Here is a 14953-nt window from a genome sequence, read left to right as displayed (position 1 = left end):
GGTCAGAAGATTTTTTAGGGCAGAAACTCCATTTTAATATTGTAATTTGTCTAAATAATCTGTAAAAATCAAAATATTATATTTTTATATTATTTAATGATAATTAATTGTTGTAACTATCATAAAAATATCATCATAAAGTGAAAACAGTTGAAGGACTAGCCGAAAACCAAAGAGTACTGGATAGCTGATTGATGATATTTTTAGGGACTACAGAATAATCGTAACGCCGTCGTTCAGATAACACGGTGAACACGATGCATTTCAACTATCGTGTAAAAACCAAATAAACATCATTCCCAATTTCAGTTTATTCACGATACAATGCGTTAAGTATCTAGCGGGATCTGTGAAAACTAACTCACTCCAAACTTGATAGGCTTCATTGATCTGAACTTCATATAGTGAACCTATGATATGGCGAAGAGACAGTTGGATTACTAGAGAATGGATTTCCTTGATTGCTTGGAATTAAAAAACTAACACAATTTTCCACAACTCAGAAAGTACCTCTATACGGTCCTTAGAATGCTTAGAATAAATGAGAAAACTCCTTTGCTATCGAAGGGTAGTAATGAAATAGTGTAAAAGCAAAAAACCGGGAAATAATCATTCTTTCTCATGAATATTGGATACAACATAAGAATAAATAGAGTTCTTTTCGTTCCACTTAAACTTTCAAAAAAAGCATTTATTTGTAAGGATTTGAATCTTTTTTTGCTATTTATGTCAGGGATTGAATTTCGGTCAATATCTTTTGATATATGTACATGCTGAGCAGATTCCCTCAATATTACTACTAAGTCACAAGTTTCCAAGTAAATTTGGATATTGGCCAACAGCAGAATCCACCAGGTATATACAGCTGACGAGTCTGAAACAGAATGAAACGTACGTCCTTGATTCTACTGTTAGTCGCTATTCAGGTTCAACAAATAATTCTACCAATCCAATGAAGAAGAGATAATGTTTAACATAAATCATGCAAATTTACCAGTTTTGAAGCTAAGAATAATACTTAAGTATAACACTGAAGCATGTTTTCAATAGAGTATGAATAGTTACTATCATTATTAGTAAGGGTTTGAGTTATCCCAGTGTTGAGATTCAGACAGAAACACTCGTCCTGGATTTCAATACTAGGCGTAATCCATCAATTCTAAATGTTGAAATCATTATTTAATAAAGTTGTTTGTCTGATGAAAGATAGCTTTCATTAAAGTCTGACATCAGCTGAAAAACTAGTGAGTACTGGGAAATTGTTTCGCTCATTTTTAAAACTCCTCTAGGGGACTTACGGAGCTAAACTTATGGGTTCCAATCTTAGTTGATTTGTGCTTGTATGTGTGGGTTGAAACAGGACAACTGACCAGTTCTCTCTGGCTTTTAATAAGTTTTCAGCTAAAGTCAACTGATAACCAACATTACTTGAACATTCATCAAGTTCTAAATTAATTACTATTATGTTGGAAAATATAGTAAATTAAAATTAGTTAAGCGAGTAGGATGTTCGTGGCTCATGTATCAGTGATCAATATTATTTTGTCAGTAAAAATGATGAATAGAATTAGATTAACACAAAGTGGGATCAACAAATGTAATTTACTGCTCATTGGTCAAGCAATGTAAATAGCTTAGTCCTACAGGAGGTTAGTAGCTGCTCAAATATGTCAGTAGTAACGTTTCTGACTATGACATTAGATGATGCGAATAAAATCAATTCCTTCGATCATACAGCTGTAACAGCTGTAATACAGCTATAACATTTTGACAACTTATTCTTCTGACAAACCTTAGATCGGTTCTGGATATCAATCGTTCATTAGCCTGAAACATATCTATCTTTGATCAGAATGAAAATTCACTTGACAGGCCTAAAATAGGAAGAAACGTTTATCCTGTATTCCACTACTTATCATAATCCAGCCTTATTAAAAACGTATAACTTGATGGCAGTAAGGAGGCAGATCGTTCAGTTTTCTGATACCAACAACGAGAAAACCCAAACCCTTACACATACATAACTAAACAAGTGTTCTCATAATTTAAAGATCAGAACACCACATAAGTGGAAGTCTTGAGGTATAGGTGATTAGTCAGAGAACTCAATATCGAGTTATTATACCATATATTTGAACTTTGTCCCATCTACTTCAGTTTGAACAATCGAGCAAAATCAATACCTTTAAAATAGTGTTTCTCAAAACCAATTGCACGAAGCCTGTATATGGTCAATGAAATAGTTATATCAAACATATCTTAATAATAAATAGCAGTAGTGGTGAGACAGAAGCGAACGTGACTGTTTATACGCGCCTAATCATGCATATGGAATGTGCACAGTTAATCTGTGTATTGAGTGATGAATATTCTAACCTAATTTGTTCAACTTGTAACCTGAACTTATATCAGCTTACACATTTTGATTTCAATCTCATTATTCGTCTATTTCTATTTGTAGTGTTCATTGTTAGTGTGTTAGGCTTACTCCCCGTTATTTTAACTGTTGATGTAACTAGTTATTTAACTAGCCTAGGGTTGTAAAGATTGTTTTTTAAATAGGGAAATAAATAGTAGATGAGGGAGGTATAGAGAATGACTAACAGATTATTTTTATTCGTTATAAAAAGACAATATCACGAAACAGATAATCAAAAAATTGATAGACAAATAGTTAGCTTTGTGCTAGTAGTGCCATGGACCGACTGAAGTTAGACTTGTACACTGCTGGATGCCCTAATTATTGGTCTAGAGGTTAAGCGTTCACTCGTAAGACCGAAGGTCCAGAGCTCGAGTCCCGTGTGCGAAATCGTGGATTCACACTACTGAGGAGTCCCATACTAGTACGCAAAGGCCTTCCAGTGCTCCAAGGTTTTTAATAGTGGTCTAGCTTAGATCGACTAATAAACTCAACTATTAAGACTCATAGATTCGTTCAAAAACTTATAATGATTGAATCAATTTCATTTTGTCCACGTATTATTATGCTCAATCGTGTTGAAGGGAAATATAAACTAACACATTGGTAGTTACCTTGACTATGGTAAAAACGATATGTAGTAAAAAAAACTTTTGTTTATTCCGTTTTAATTATTGAACAAGATTTACAGAAGTGAAATTTATCAGTAAATTTTAACGATTTCTTGCTATCGTTATAGTTATAAATGATTTGCTAGAAGACTGTCCATTTTTAATTAAGCATGGTTCACGGATTAACTTCACTTACACAACCACTGAAATTAAAAAAGGGTTGAATGGCTATTTCTCCCTAGTTTGAGACTCCTAAGGAGTGCACCTCACAGGTCTGTAATATATGGAGTTTAACCATGTCGGACATGAGACAGGATCCAAATAGATTAAGGTTGGAAGTATGAACTACTACTTGCCAACTTAGTGGTCTAAAGATGGTGGACCTATCGCAAGACTCCACTACTGAGAAGTCTTAATCAAGGATGAGATATACATACCAGTCCTTTATTGTATTGGATGATAATGTTAATAAAGTCGTACAGTTATGTGAAATAACCTTATAGTTTCTGATTGTTTCTACTTTATTCTTTGGATTAGACAAACTCTCCAATCAATACTACTTTCTACATTCTTGTTTCGTCGTTATTATTAGGAATTATCGTTCAGATAATGAAGCATATGGAGAAAATTCTTCAACAATATCACAATCGATTATTTTGTCATCATCATCGTCAACAACAGCAACAACAACAACAACGGTACATGCTTCGATGACATCTTCATTAGAAACTTCATCACCCATAAATGGGAGTATGCTGTCACCACCACCAATATCCTCAGTAGCACCATTAACAAATATGACTGGAGAAATTCCAACTAGAGTTAATACACCAACCTTACATGGTAGTATGGAATGGATGCGTAAATTGGGATTTCGTTATCGTAGAATACGTGAAATCTATAACTATTCAAGGTAAGATAATAATCATAAAAATAATGGTAATAGTATCCGAAGTTATAGGTTCGAATAAATAATACAACTGGGTAACTATATGGTAGATGAATGAAAGTAATCATTAAAAAACAATGACCAGAAGTTTTTTAACAGTTGTCACTAATCAACAAGGTGTATCTATAATCCTGATATAGCTAATACTCCTTGTCTAATTTAGATCCGGATCATTATGTGTTACGTTAATTATAATTGAATAATGAAGTTCACACATGATATTAAGTATTGATTATCAAAGAAAACGTTTCTCTTTCTCAACTGTACTGATTTGATTATGTAAACAACTAACAAATATAAACTTAATTAAATTATTTAAAATGGCAGTTATAATAAATTAATTTACTAACATAAATTGTAAAAGTAAAGAATTCTTAACACTAATTGTGTAGTGGTGGAGAAGATTTGTAGCCCACGTGGATGATTGTGATGGAGTTTTTTCTCTGAGCTGGATGGTTTGATCATGTAGGTCAGGTAGACTTCTACCTGAAGTTTGTGCTGATGATATCGTCCAGAAAAACAGTGAAAGCTCCACGACCAAACCACCCAGCTCAGAGAACAAAACTCTATCATAATTGTGTAGTATTTACACGAATTTCCATTTAACATATTCAAAGTTGAAATTCATCAATAGTCATCAACTGCCATCCGACTTCGTTTCAGAATGTTTTCTACCAGCTCAGTAGATACAATAACTTTCTCAATAGAGATCGTACACAAGTTGTATGAATTCCAGTGTACTCGTGTCTCGTTGTTTCAAACAACAGACACGAAGAAATATATTATAACAACTGCAGTGCTTACATTTCAGTTTTCCAATATCCATAGTAATAATAATAATAACTTTTAAGCCTATTAGAATATCTCATGAGTACATACAATTGTGATATATAGTTATTCTGTCCAAGGAAATGGAGAATAATAGGTTAACTGAAATGTTGTCACACCTAAAATTAGGTGATCCACACGTTTGATTAGATCACCTTATATGCTAAGTGATATAAATGTTACTTCCGAGCCTATATAACATAACATGATAAGGACTGTTAGAAAACCTAGATAATACTTTTAAAATGTCTACAGATACCCGGAAAAAGACGGAAAGTACTTGCATTGATCAGTTCTGTGAAAACTTCCATAAAGATTTTAAAATCGATGGATTTTGTTACCAATATCTGACTGAATAAATAACAATTTGTTACCAGGTTTGCACGCTTCTCAGAAGCTTCTACAAACCCAAAGTCACATATTGTGTTATAAATACCCTTGCTTTCTATACATAGACTAACCTTAGTAGTAAAGCTTATTGTAATTTTTATGTCTGTTTTCCTGTTCTAGATTCAAGCAGTAACTATTCAAATAGACTGACAAATTTTCATTTCTTTAGGAAAATCTAATACAAGATCTATTATATGGGTCACGTATTTTTGAATTACACTCATCTTCATGAAACTTCATCAAAACTATTTATTATTAGCACAGAAGTTTTGTAGGTGTTTTTAAATTTATAATTTTACGTTGTGGAATTTTTCAAGCTAGACAGCTGTTGGAAACTATGACATCTTGAATGGCTGTTTTTTCATCCGATTATATGACTTCTCAGCGATGCAAAGCATAACATTACCACGTATTAAAAATGGAACCTTCAGGTCACACGGCCGATATTCAACCTACAAACCACTGATTTATTATTCAGTTCTTTACATTTTTCACCTCAGCTAATCATATTTGGCGTATGAAAATCTTTTACTTCAAATTTAGTCTTTAATATACCAGTGAACTTGTAATTTAAATTCCCAAAACTGCGTCCTAAGAAATTAAGTAGACGTTCATGATGTTATACGTAGATAAAGATGATTTATGAAGGCTAAATATATGCATCGGCTAATTATCTGAAGTTAAGTGATAAAGCGATAACCAAATGTGTGTTCTGTTTTATTTGTGTAACTTACCGGATACATTAACGGACATGAAATTGATAGTAGGCTTGTTTCTATTTGATTTTAACTTATAAAATATGTAGCCACGCATTTTCGCAAATCTTGGATTTGTAGCTTCTTCAACCTGAAATTATCGGCGGTAGAAAAGCTTTTCAAATACATTGTTTTATTGGAAAATATTAGTGCTTAATAAACAATGAAGTGAGTAATAATGATTTCACACGGAGTTTATGGCTAAACTGGAAGTAAAATTTGCTTTAACGCTACATATTACTTATTATTGCAACAGTAGTAAAGTGAATAATATGTATTGGTTGTTAGGATCTTGACATTGATGTTTAGAACTGCAGTTGATAAGTCTTTTTTGGTACCTTGTGTGGATTGCCTCGTTAATGTCACTAAGTCGCAAATATTTTTACAAAATTCCACTGTCCATCAGAAAGAATCTAAAGTATAAAAAGTAGATTTGGTACATAAACCTAAAATTCAGTGACACATGAATTAAAAAGCATACAGTGAGCAGAGAAATATTTCTTTTCAGTAGTTCCCAGTCAAGGCTCTAAACTGATATACAATTAGGCATAAATTAATACCACATATTGATGGCTCAGAAAATTTTATAAACAGAAGTTTTTCATCCGGTCTCTATATTTACCCTGACCCTCTACTTAGTTACTCTTACGTTCCTCATAGTTTTCGCTTTCATTCAATTTTAAACACTGGTTCTATTTTCAAGTAATCTACCTATCTTAATAATCTGACTATATGATTTTCTTTGCACTCTTCTTACTAAATACATATAATTAATATTATAAATAACACCATACATTATTATCAACAGTTTAATTTCTAAATTACTTAACTCTTACACTTATTCCTACATAACTAACCGATTATGTAATCCTGTCTTTAGATTTATACTTCCATCCGCTGAGCTAATAACTAATTGAAAAAATAAGTGAAAAAATCAACAAAAATAGAAATGACTGATCTTATCTGGAATATCAGAAAATTTTCTTGGTACTTCTAAAGCAAAGACATTTTAAGTTCATGAATTTAGGCATATAAACTAATTAGCTTCTCAGTTTAACAATCCTATTTACTTAAAGTGGTTTTTATGGTTAGTGTATTCTAGCAAGGTTTTTAATGGGATGGGGTTGCCAACCAATCCCCATCCTTTACCCTGCCTTGGGACCTACAGTAAGCTTATTAGGACTTCAGGCCGAGTTGTTCTTGGTTATTTTCTAGTAGAAATGTTAAAAATAATAATCTTACTGGATACCTCCTGCTTGAATTAACGGAATACTCCAACTTAACCCTCAGACATCTTAAATGCTTTCTCTGTTAATATTGTCAATCTTCCCTAAAATATGTCACATACTTGATTTTCACACTGTTATAACTTTCTTTTATTTTGTTTTGTATATATTCACAACATTAAATACTAAAAGCCCATAACGACCAAATGCTCCCGTAATAAATTATAAATTTATAATGATCTTCAGAATAAAATGATAAATATTTTAGCAGAGAAATTCAGTAATACGTCATGACAAAACAGACCCTAAGAAAGGGAAGTTCATTCTCAGCCAATTAGAAAGCAACTTGAGAAAATGGTTTTTAATGAAAAAGTTATACTGACCAAGTAAAATTAAAATGTATACAGTATTTGAACTTGATTAATGAGTTTTCAAAGTTTCTTGGAATTTTTCCAAATGTTTTAACGATATAAGTATTTGTCAATCTGTATATTATAGGTCGTTTTTTCAGCTGGAGGTTATAATCCCTTAATATTATATAGACTAATCATAGCTCTAAACCTAACCTAATACTTAATCATTTTACAAAATACATGTTACTATAATTTTAGTATTTGTATCAGAAGGGTTTTCACGGATATTATAGTAATTTCAGTAATTGAGATCATGAGTCAAACGCTTCTGATATGAATCAACATGTACTCACTAGTGACTAGCTTCAAGAGGTATTTCCTGGAGTTCTAGTGAGAAGCAGTGATCAGTAAAGTTCAGCCGGGTCTGTTGTGAGATAGTAACTCACTGAAAACAATGGTGAATGTGTCTCTTCATTTCGAGGATTAGTTGGAGTTAGACATTAACACCGTTCCAATATCACGAAGCGGGATCGTGTATTCTCACTGCTGAAGAGTCTCATACTACAACGAAACGGCCGTCTAGTACTTTCAGGTTTTCCATGATGGTCTAGCTTCAATTGACTCATGATCTTAACCAGTAAAATTTAGTATTTGTTTTGATATTTATTTGCTTACTAACTTTATCGTTCATCGTATTGTCGAATATTGCATTTTAGAATGATTTCTAGTAATTAAATTAAAGTATAATATTTTCTATCTTATTTTAGCATATTTATTGGTTACAAGTAACTAACTGTTACAAAATAGTTAAATAGAGTAAATTCATGTGTTTGCTCTTTTTTTATTCGACTTTTGGATTGTAATTAGATGATTAAAAAGTATTATTATTATTATTATTATTATTATTATTATTATTATTCGAAGTTTCGCATCAAATAGTGATTTTGGTCAGATAACCATTGAAAACCAGGTAGCATTTGACAGCTATTTCGTCCTATTAGTGAGCTCATCTGTAGACTGCATCCATGACTTTTTCAGGAATCCATCTCACGAACTTTCGGCTTTACAATGAACACTTAATTTAAAATTCAACAACCTTCACAGGACCCCATAAAAGTAATTTCATTCATCAGGTTATTTGAAAGAAACGTTACACATATCTATTACGAAGTTGTATGAGCTAGAAGTCATACCGTAGTTATTTTGTTGTAGTTTGGATCCACTTATAGAATTATTAAAAACTACAAAACTCTAGTCACAGTGGTAATCCATCACACGGTCACTTATCTCACAAGGAGTACTCTTCTCCCAAGTTTTCATGCGAGCCTTACTGACAAGTCCTGACTGATATGCTACCTTGATTCAGAGTATCCTCTCAACTATTTCGAACCACCTAATATTCAATGGAATTATTTATTATTCACTACACAGAAAAAATCTCATATAGGATTGAGATGAGAACTATCAGTGTATACAGTTCATTGTAAAAGGTTATCAAAATAAACCTTGCCTTTAAAATGATTTTTTTTAAAAAACTTATTTTCAGAATAGGAGTTTGTAGAGATTGTAGTAAGTTTAATGGTTGAATTAATGAGTCGATCTAAGCCAAGTCACTATTAAAAACCAATCCCATAGTAAAGATGAAATGGTCTCATGAATTTAACTATTAAAAAAATTTATTTTAAAATAAACATTATTTCCTTCAAACATGCACAATATCTACACATTTCCTCTCTCCCTCTCCCTCTCTCTCTTAATTTCTTAGACATAATGTTAGTGTACTTTTAGGTTATCCTAAAGCAAATCAATGGATTCATTTAAAAAATAATTTGGATATATTAACTGATCATTGGTTAAGTATGGCTATAAAAGCAACAGAGAAAATTAATAATCGTGAAGATAGTGTTAATATAATAGTAACAACAACACAATTTATACCATCATTAGCAAAAATTTTACTCTATGGATATGGTAATTCATTTCAAATTGAAAATATTTATTCTGCTACAAAAGTTGGTAAGTTTCAAATCATTTGTAAATATTAAAAGTATTTTTGTATACACATTTAATTTGAATGGTTAGTAAAGTCAGAATACACGTTTCATCTTGCATGGGCCTCATCAACTGAGTGTAAGTAGATACCAGTGTTGGTGTTCATACTGAAACCCGAATCTAATATCTTCCGCTTCAAATATGAATGAGGCCTCTATTGAGTCCAGATAGCCATTAGATTTGTTCAGTCAGTATGAAGTTATACATATGTAAGGGTCCAGATTCTTTAGTTGTTAATATTGTGGAATGCATTTGGTATATGTTCGTCTTGTGCAGACTGCTTCGTTCATTGCCTTTAGTTAGGAGTTTTTTTATAGCACAGCTCGAACCCTTGCATACTGCTGTTATTATGTTTTGTTGTTAATATAAATAAAACTATCTATTTATTTGACAGTACATCTTTACGAGCCTAGTTGTTATTAATTTTTATTGATGCTATTAAGAATAACTAAATCTTATAAATGCATCTGCAGAACTGAGTAAATTTGATACAAAATAACCTCTCTATTATAACTCAATAATCAAACTATATTTACCAGCAAGTATTCAGTCATTTTTTATCTATCAATAAATAGTAATAGAATATATGGTCTCATAAAGTTTTTGGAGAGTAATAAAGTCTTCCTCTATGGAGGTGACTTTAGTAAACCAACAACTCAATGGATGGTACCAAGGCATTAGGAAAATGATAACTATTGGATTCAAAGTGAAGTAGTGGTTTGGTGTGTGAAACAATCGGTTTTCAACCAGTTGTCTGTAGATGCAAATTCCTCTCGACCTATTTTAATCCAGCTAGCTGGATCGTATCACTAGCCATTACACAAATTTATTGATACTATCCCAGTACATCAACATGTACCTCATGAGTTATATTAACTAGTTCCATATGTCAAAGGAAAAAGCAGCATGTAAGGTTTCAAAGCGACCAGCTGACAAGTCACATATAGGAAGCACTATTATCTATCACTAAAAAAAGGCTTGTTCCTCATTTTTATAAGTTATAGATACTCAGCGTATCGAAGAGAGGTTTCTGAATCTAAATTAGTAAGTTAAAAATAACATAGCATCTTGGACAAATTAGTATCAACTCGACTTGGCTTAATCACAACGAGAGGAATTAACAAGATAAAAAATAGAGAAGTCGAAGGAATTTTATCGGCATTAGTGATAGCTACGACATATGATGCAGTTTGAAAAAAGAATTAACCAAGAGAACTGAAAAGTATACACTTATATTTGGAGGGATATAAAACGTGAATACATCTGAACAACTCAAACTAAGTTTGAAACATGCTTAGATTTGCTTGAAAGTACACAGAAAAGTGAACTTGTTACATATGCATCCTAGTAAAATGACTACTTCTGGAACAAAATTTAAGTTCTTGACAAGCTGACAATGTAGTAGCTGAGTGTGAAACAGACCATGTGATAAGATACGAATGAATTAAAGTATTTGACGAAATTCGAACAGTTTGTTTCTTTGTAAAGTAAGTTTGACTGATGTAGTTTAAGGAAGGCGTAGAACCACCATCCATAAGATAAGAGATTCAAGACTCGAAACACATAATTCGTTTTGAGAATCCAGGTAGTACTGCTTGCCTTCACACATGAATTGTAGCTCAGTACCGAATAAAAGAACCCGTAATTGGAAAATCAGCTGAATCCCTATCTATCTGCAATGAATAACAATATTACCAAAATCCATCTCGTAAATTACTAAATTCTCTCAATGATGTACTGTTTATAAGAATAGTATCAGCTACTTGAATTGTTTTCATCCAAGGATTACGTACTTGGTTAAAATATACATACTATTTTATCGAAGTATAAATCTATTTGTGACAGTAATCTTAGTAAAAAATCGAACAGTAACGATCCATGTAACATATAACTCCATCTATTAGATATTATATTCATGAATTCGGAATTTAGATTAAATTAATTCTGAGCGTATTGTATCATTATTTGTACTTTTCGTATTCCTTTATCATTGATATTCGCCAATGGATATGAGCTCTTTAAAAGTATTCTTAAATAATATCTGTATCTATAAACTGGTCATATTTTAGGTGTTCCCTTATCTAGTATTAATGTTCATACAAAAGCTTAACCCAGTACCCTTTGCTTCAAATGACAACACATTAGAAACTGGGTTCATGAGACACATTATTTATCCAGGTAAATCCAACTGATGAGTACCAAACAAAATGAAGCGCATTTCCTGGATTTCACTGTTAGCCACCATTCAAATATATATATATATATATATATATATATATATATATATATATATATATATAAACCTCCTTGCTTATAACAGATGTATATGGATACCTAAATTAATTTTTTTTGTATCGAAATAGGTAAAGAGAATTGTTTTGAACGAATCGCATCGAGATTTGGAAGAAAATGCACTTACGTAGTTATCGGAGATGGTAAAGAAGAAGAAGACGCTGCAAAACAGGTTAATTTATTTTAGTGAATAAATTATAATTTGTTAGTGACAGACAACTAGCAATAAGGTTTTGCAACTATATCTATTGAGCTATGTGTGAATCAGTAATCGTCTGATTGTGGGTATACATTTTGATGAAAATCTTTCTACTTTCACAAAATTATAATTATGATTCGTATATTACAAGTTATGATTAAGTTCCTGCATTCAGTTATTGAGAATCCAACTTTGTAAACTTGGAAGTTGGCTGTTTCTTCTGTATTATTCCCATCTAGTCCCCTTCACTATTCCTTTCCAGACTCTTGAAAAAAGATTACACTGCGTTTCTTAGGTACTCGATACCTGAATGTTAGGTTAGTGGTTTATCTTCCGAATTTATTATGGGAATAACAATGAGAACAGTCATCCGAAATCTTGGGTGAAACTATCAAGTGTTATTTTATCAAATATAAATAATCTATTCTATTCATAACTTTCTACTCGTCTGTCTTCTATGATACAAGTACATTAGAATTCATACTGATGCAACGAAATCAAAAAGCTCAAATTTCCTATTGAACAAACGCATTAACTAATTACTTTCAAATTTTCTAACATATATACTCCAATATTAGTGATGACATATGCTCCATTGGGAGTAGCAGGCGTAAGTAAGTAAGTAAGCAATATTAGTGAAAACTTGAAGTAATCTGTTCAAATATTGCAATAAAGAAACGATGTGTACTAGACTCGAGTTTTAGTGTGAACATCAACACAGATGTCGTTATATTCAGTCAACAATTTCTAAAATAGGACGAAATGAACATTTCAGATTCTAATGCTAGTAAAAAATTCAACTCTACCAAAATTTGTGATCTAATTTCACTATTTAAACGATCCGTTCAGCATGCATACATACTAACCGAGACTGAACATATTAAATCTAAGAGATCGATGACAGGAAATTACAAACCCTTGCTGAAGTAACAACGATGTTTGAAGTATATAATGAGTTCATTGGGTATTTCAATGGTTTCTCCTAAAGCACATGCGAGTTATTAAGTGTAATTCATTTAAAATAATCAAATACATTTTATTGCAATATGTCGATTGTTCAATAGTGAAAAGTAAATTGTTCTAAAGAAAATTTTTTCAATAAAACCAAGATTCGATAACAATATTTGGGGTTGTAGTTCCAGAATACTGAAGATCATAATCTTATTAAAAACTCAAACAGTTAGTCGGACTATGTTAGAAATGCTTAAATCTAACTCAATAAAAGATGTTACAGTCAAGGAGACGGAGTGTCTATGTGGAGCCCTTAGGAACCTGGTCGTGGTAGTATATTCGTTGAAAATCTCAAGAGAACAAAATTCCTGACTGCTATCTAGGAGACTATATTTTATCTAACCTATAACGATAAAAATCGTGCTAATAAACTGTTTAAAAATTTCTACAATTCATATCTTAATATCATATTCAAAATGCACATGGAAGAAATGACACATTTCATTGCCTAAATTTAGGTATCTTTGAAAGAAATGATTGAACCTGTCAAATGTATATATATCAGTTGACAACATCATCTTTTATTGAGTTAGATTTAAGCATTTTTAACACAACCTAACTAACTGTTTGAGTCCTTCAATGTTCTTAAAAATATTTATCCTATTACGTAGTAACACCATGTTCTTCAGTGTTTTAAAACTTACTTACTTACGCCTGTTACTCCCAAATGGAGCATAGACCCCCGACCAGAATTCCCCAACCCACTCTGTCCTGGGCCTTCCTTTCTAGTTCTATCCAGTTTTTGTTCATTTTTCTCATGTCTGTCTCCATTTCCCGACTTAATGTGCTCTTTGGTCTTCCTCTTTTCCTTTGATCTTGAGGATTCCGTGTGAACTATCCAATTTGATTTTATTTTAGTTTACAAATCAAAAATCTTAATAGAAGTGAAAGCTTCAACAACTTAAAATGAATAGAATGATTATTGATTACATTTTAATCTTCAAGAGGTATATCCTGGAGTTATAGTGAGAAGCAGTGACCAGTAGAGTTCAACTGGGTATGTTGTGAGATAGTAAATCATTGATGACAGTGGTGGATACGTCGCTCAATTTCGTGGATTGGTTGAAGTTGGGCATTAACTCCATTTGTGCCGGCTTAGTGGTCTAGTGGTTAAGCGCTCACGCGCGAGACTGATAGGTCCTGGGTTCGAATATCTAGAAGCGAGGTCGTGGATGCGCCCTGCTGAGGAGTCCTATACTAGGACGAAACGGCCGTTCAGTGTTACCAGGTTTTCCATGGTGGTCTAGCTTCAATCGACTGATGATTTCAACTATTGAAATTACCAAAATCTCCACAAAACCTCTTCCTATATTTTAAATGAATTACACACTTAATAACGTGTCTATACAGATGGGAAGAATTTTTTGAAAAAACCTGTTTTTTTTATTTTGAAAATTTTAGTTCCATTGGCCATTTTGGAGAATAAATACTCATTCGGATTTGAATGCTTTAAATCACGCTTTGGATTTAGGATACTTATAATTTAATAATCCTATGTGAAGTATTCATTTTTGATTTTTGCTCTTGCATTATTATTATTAGTAGTATATTTCGTATAATATAAATTAAAACAACTTACGTTTTTATTTTAGAAAATAAAGTACCTATCTTTAACAAATCTAACATGTACATATTTCATCTTAGATATACAATATTATTATTAATTACTTGATTCATTTCTCAGCGTTTGTTTTGTAATAAATACTGAATCTATCAATTAACACATTATTAAGTCTGTGGGTTTTCTTTTAAAGTATACCCCAACCAATGCGAAAAACACAGGTAACATATTGTGGATATCTAAATTCGATAGAATTCAGTGGCATGAATAGCACGCTTCAATATTATTGTATGCCAATATTTCATAA

At 32.0% G+C, this 14953-nt stretch overlaps 1 protein-coding gene across 1 annotated transcript in view; it reads left to right on the top strand.

Moving 5' to 3' along the window:
- Positions 1-14856, top strand: part of EYA1 (Eyes absent 1) — a 36573-nt gene extending 21717 nt beyond the window's left edge. The window contains exons 7-10 of the mRNA XM_051210603.1: positions 3623-3943; positions 9297-9547; positions 11947-12047; positions 14487-14856. Coding sequence (XP_051070610.1) covers positions 3623-3943; positions 9297-9547; positions 11947-12047; positions 14487-14567 — 754 coding nt within the window. The 3' untranslated portion in view covers positions 14568-14856. The remainder of the gene's footprint in view (positions 1-3622; positions 3944-9296; positions 9548-11946; positions 12048-14486) is intronic.
- Positions 14857-14953: the final 97 nt, after the last annotated feature.

The sequence above is a fragment of the Schistosoma haematobium genome, chromosome ZW (assembly GCF_000699445.3).
Source record: "Schistosoma haematobium chromosome ZW, whole genome shotgun sequence".
In the NCBI taxonomy this organism is placed as follows: domain Eukaryota; kingdom Metazoa; phylum Platyhelminthes; class Trematoda; order Strigeidida; family Schistosomatidae; genus Schistosoma; species Schistosoma haematobium.
The sequence above is the reverse complement of the archived record's forward strand: the minus strand, read 5'-3'. Positions and strand labels throughout refer to the sequence as shown.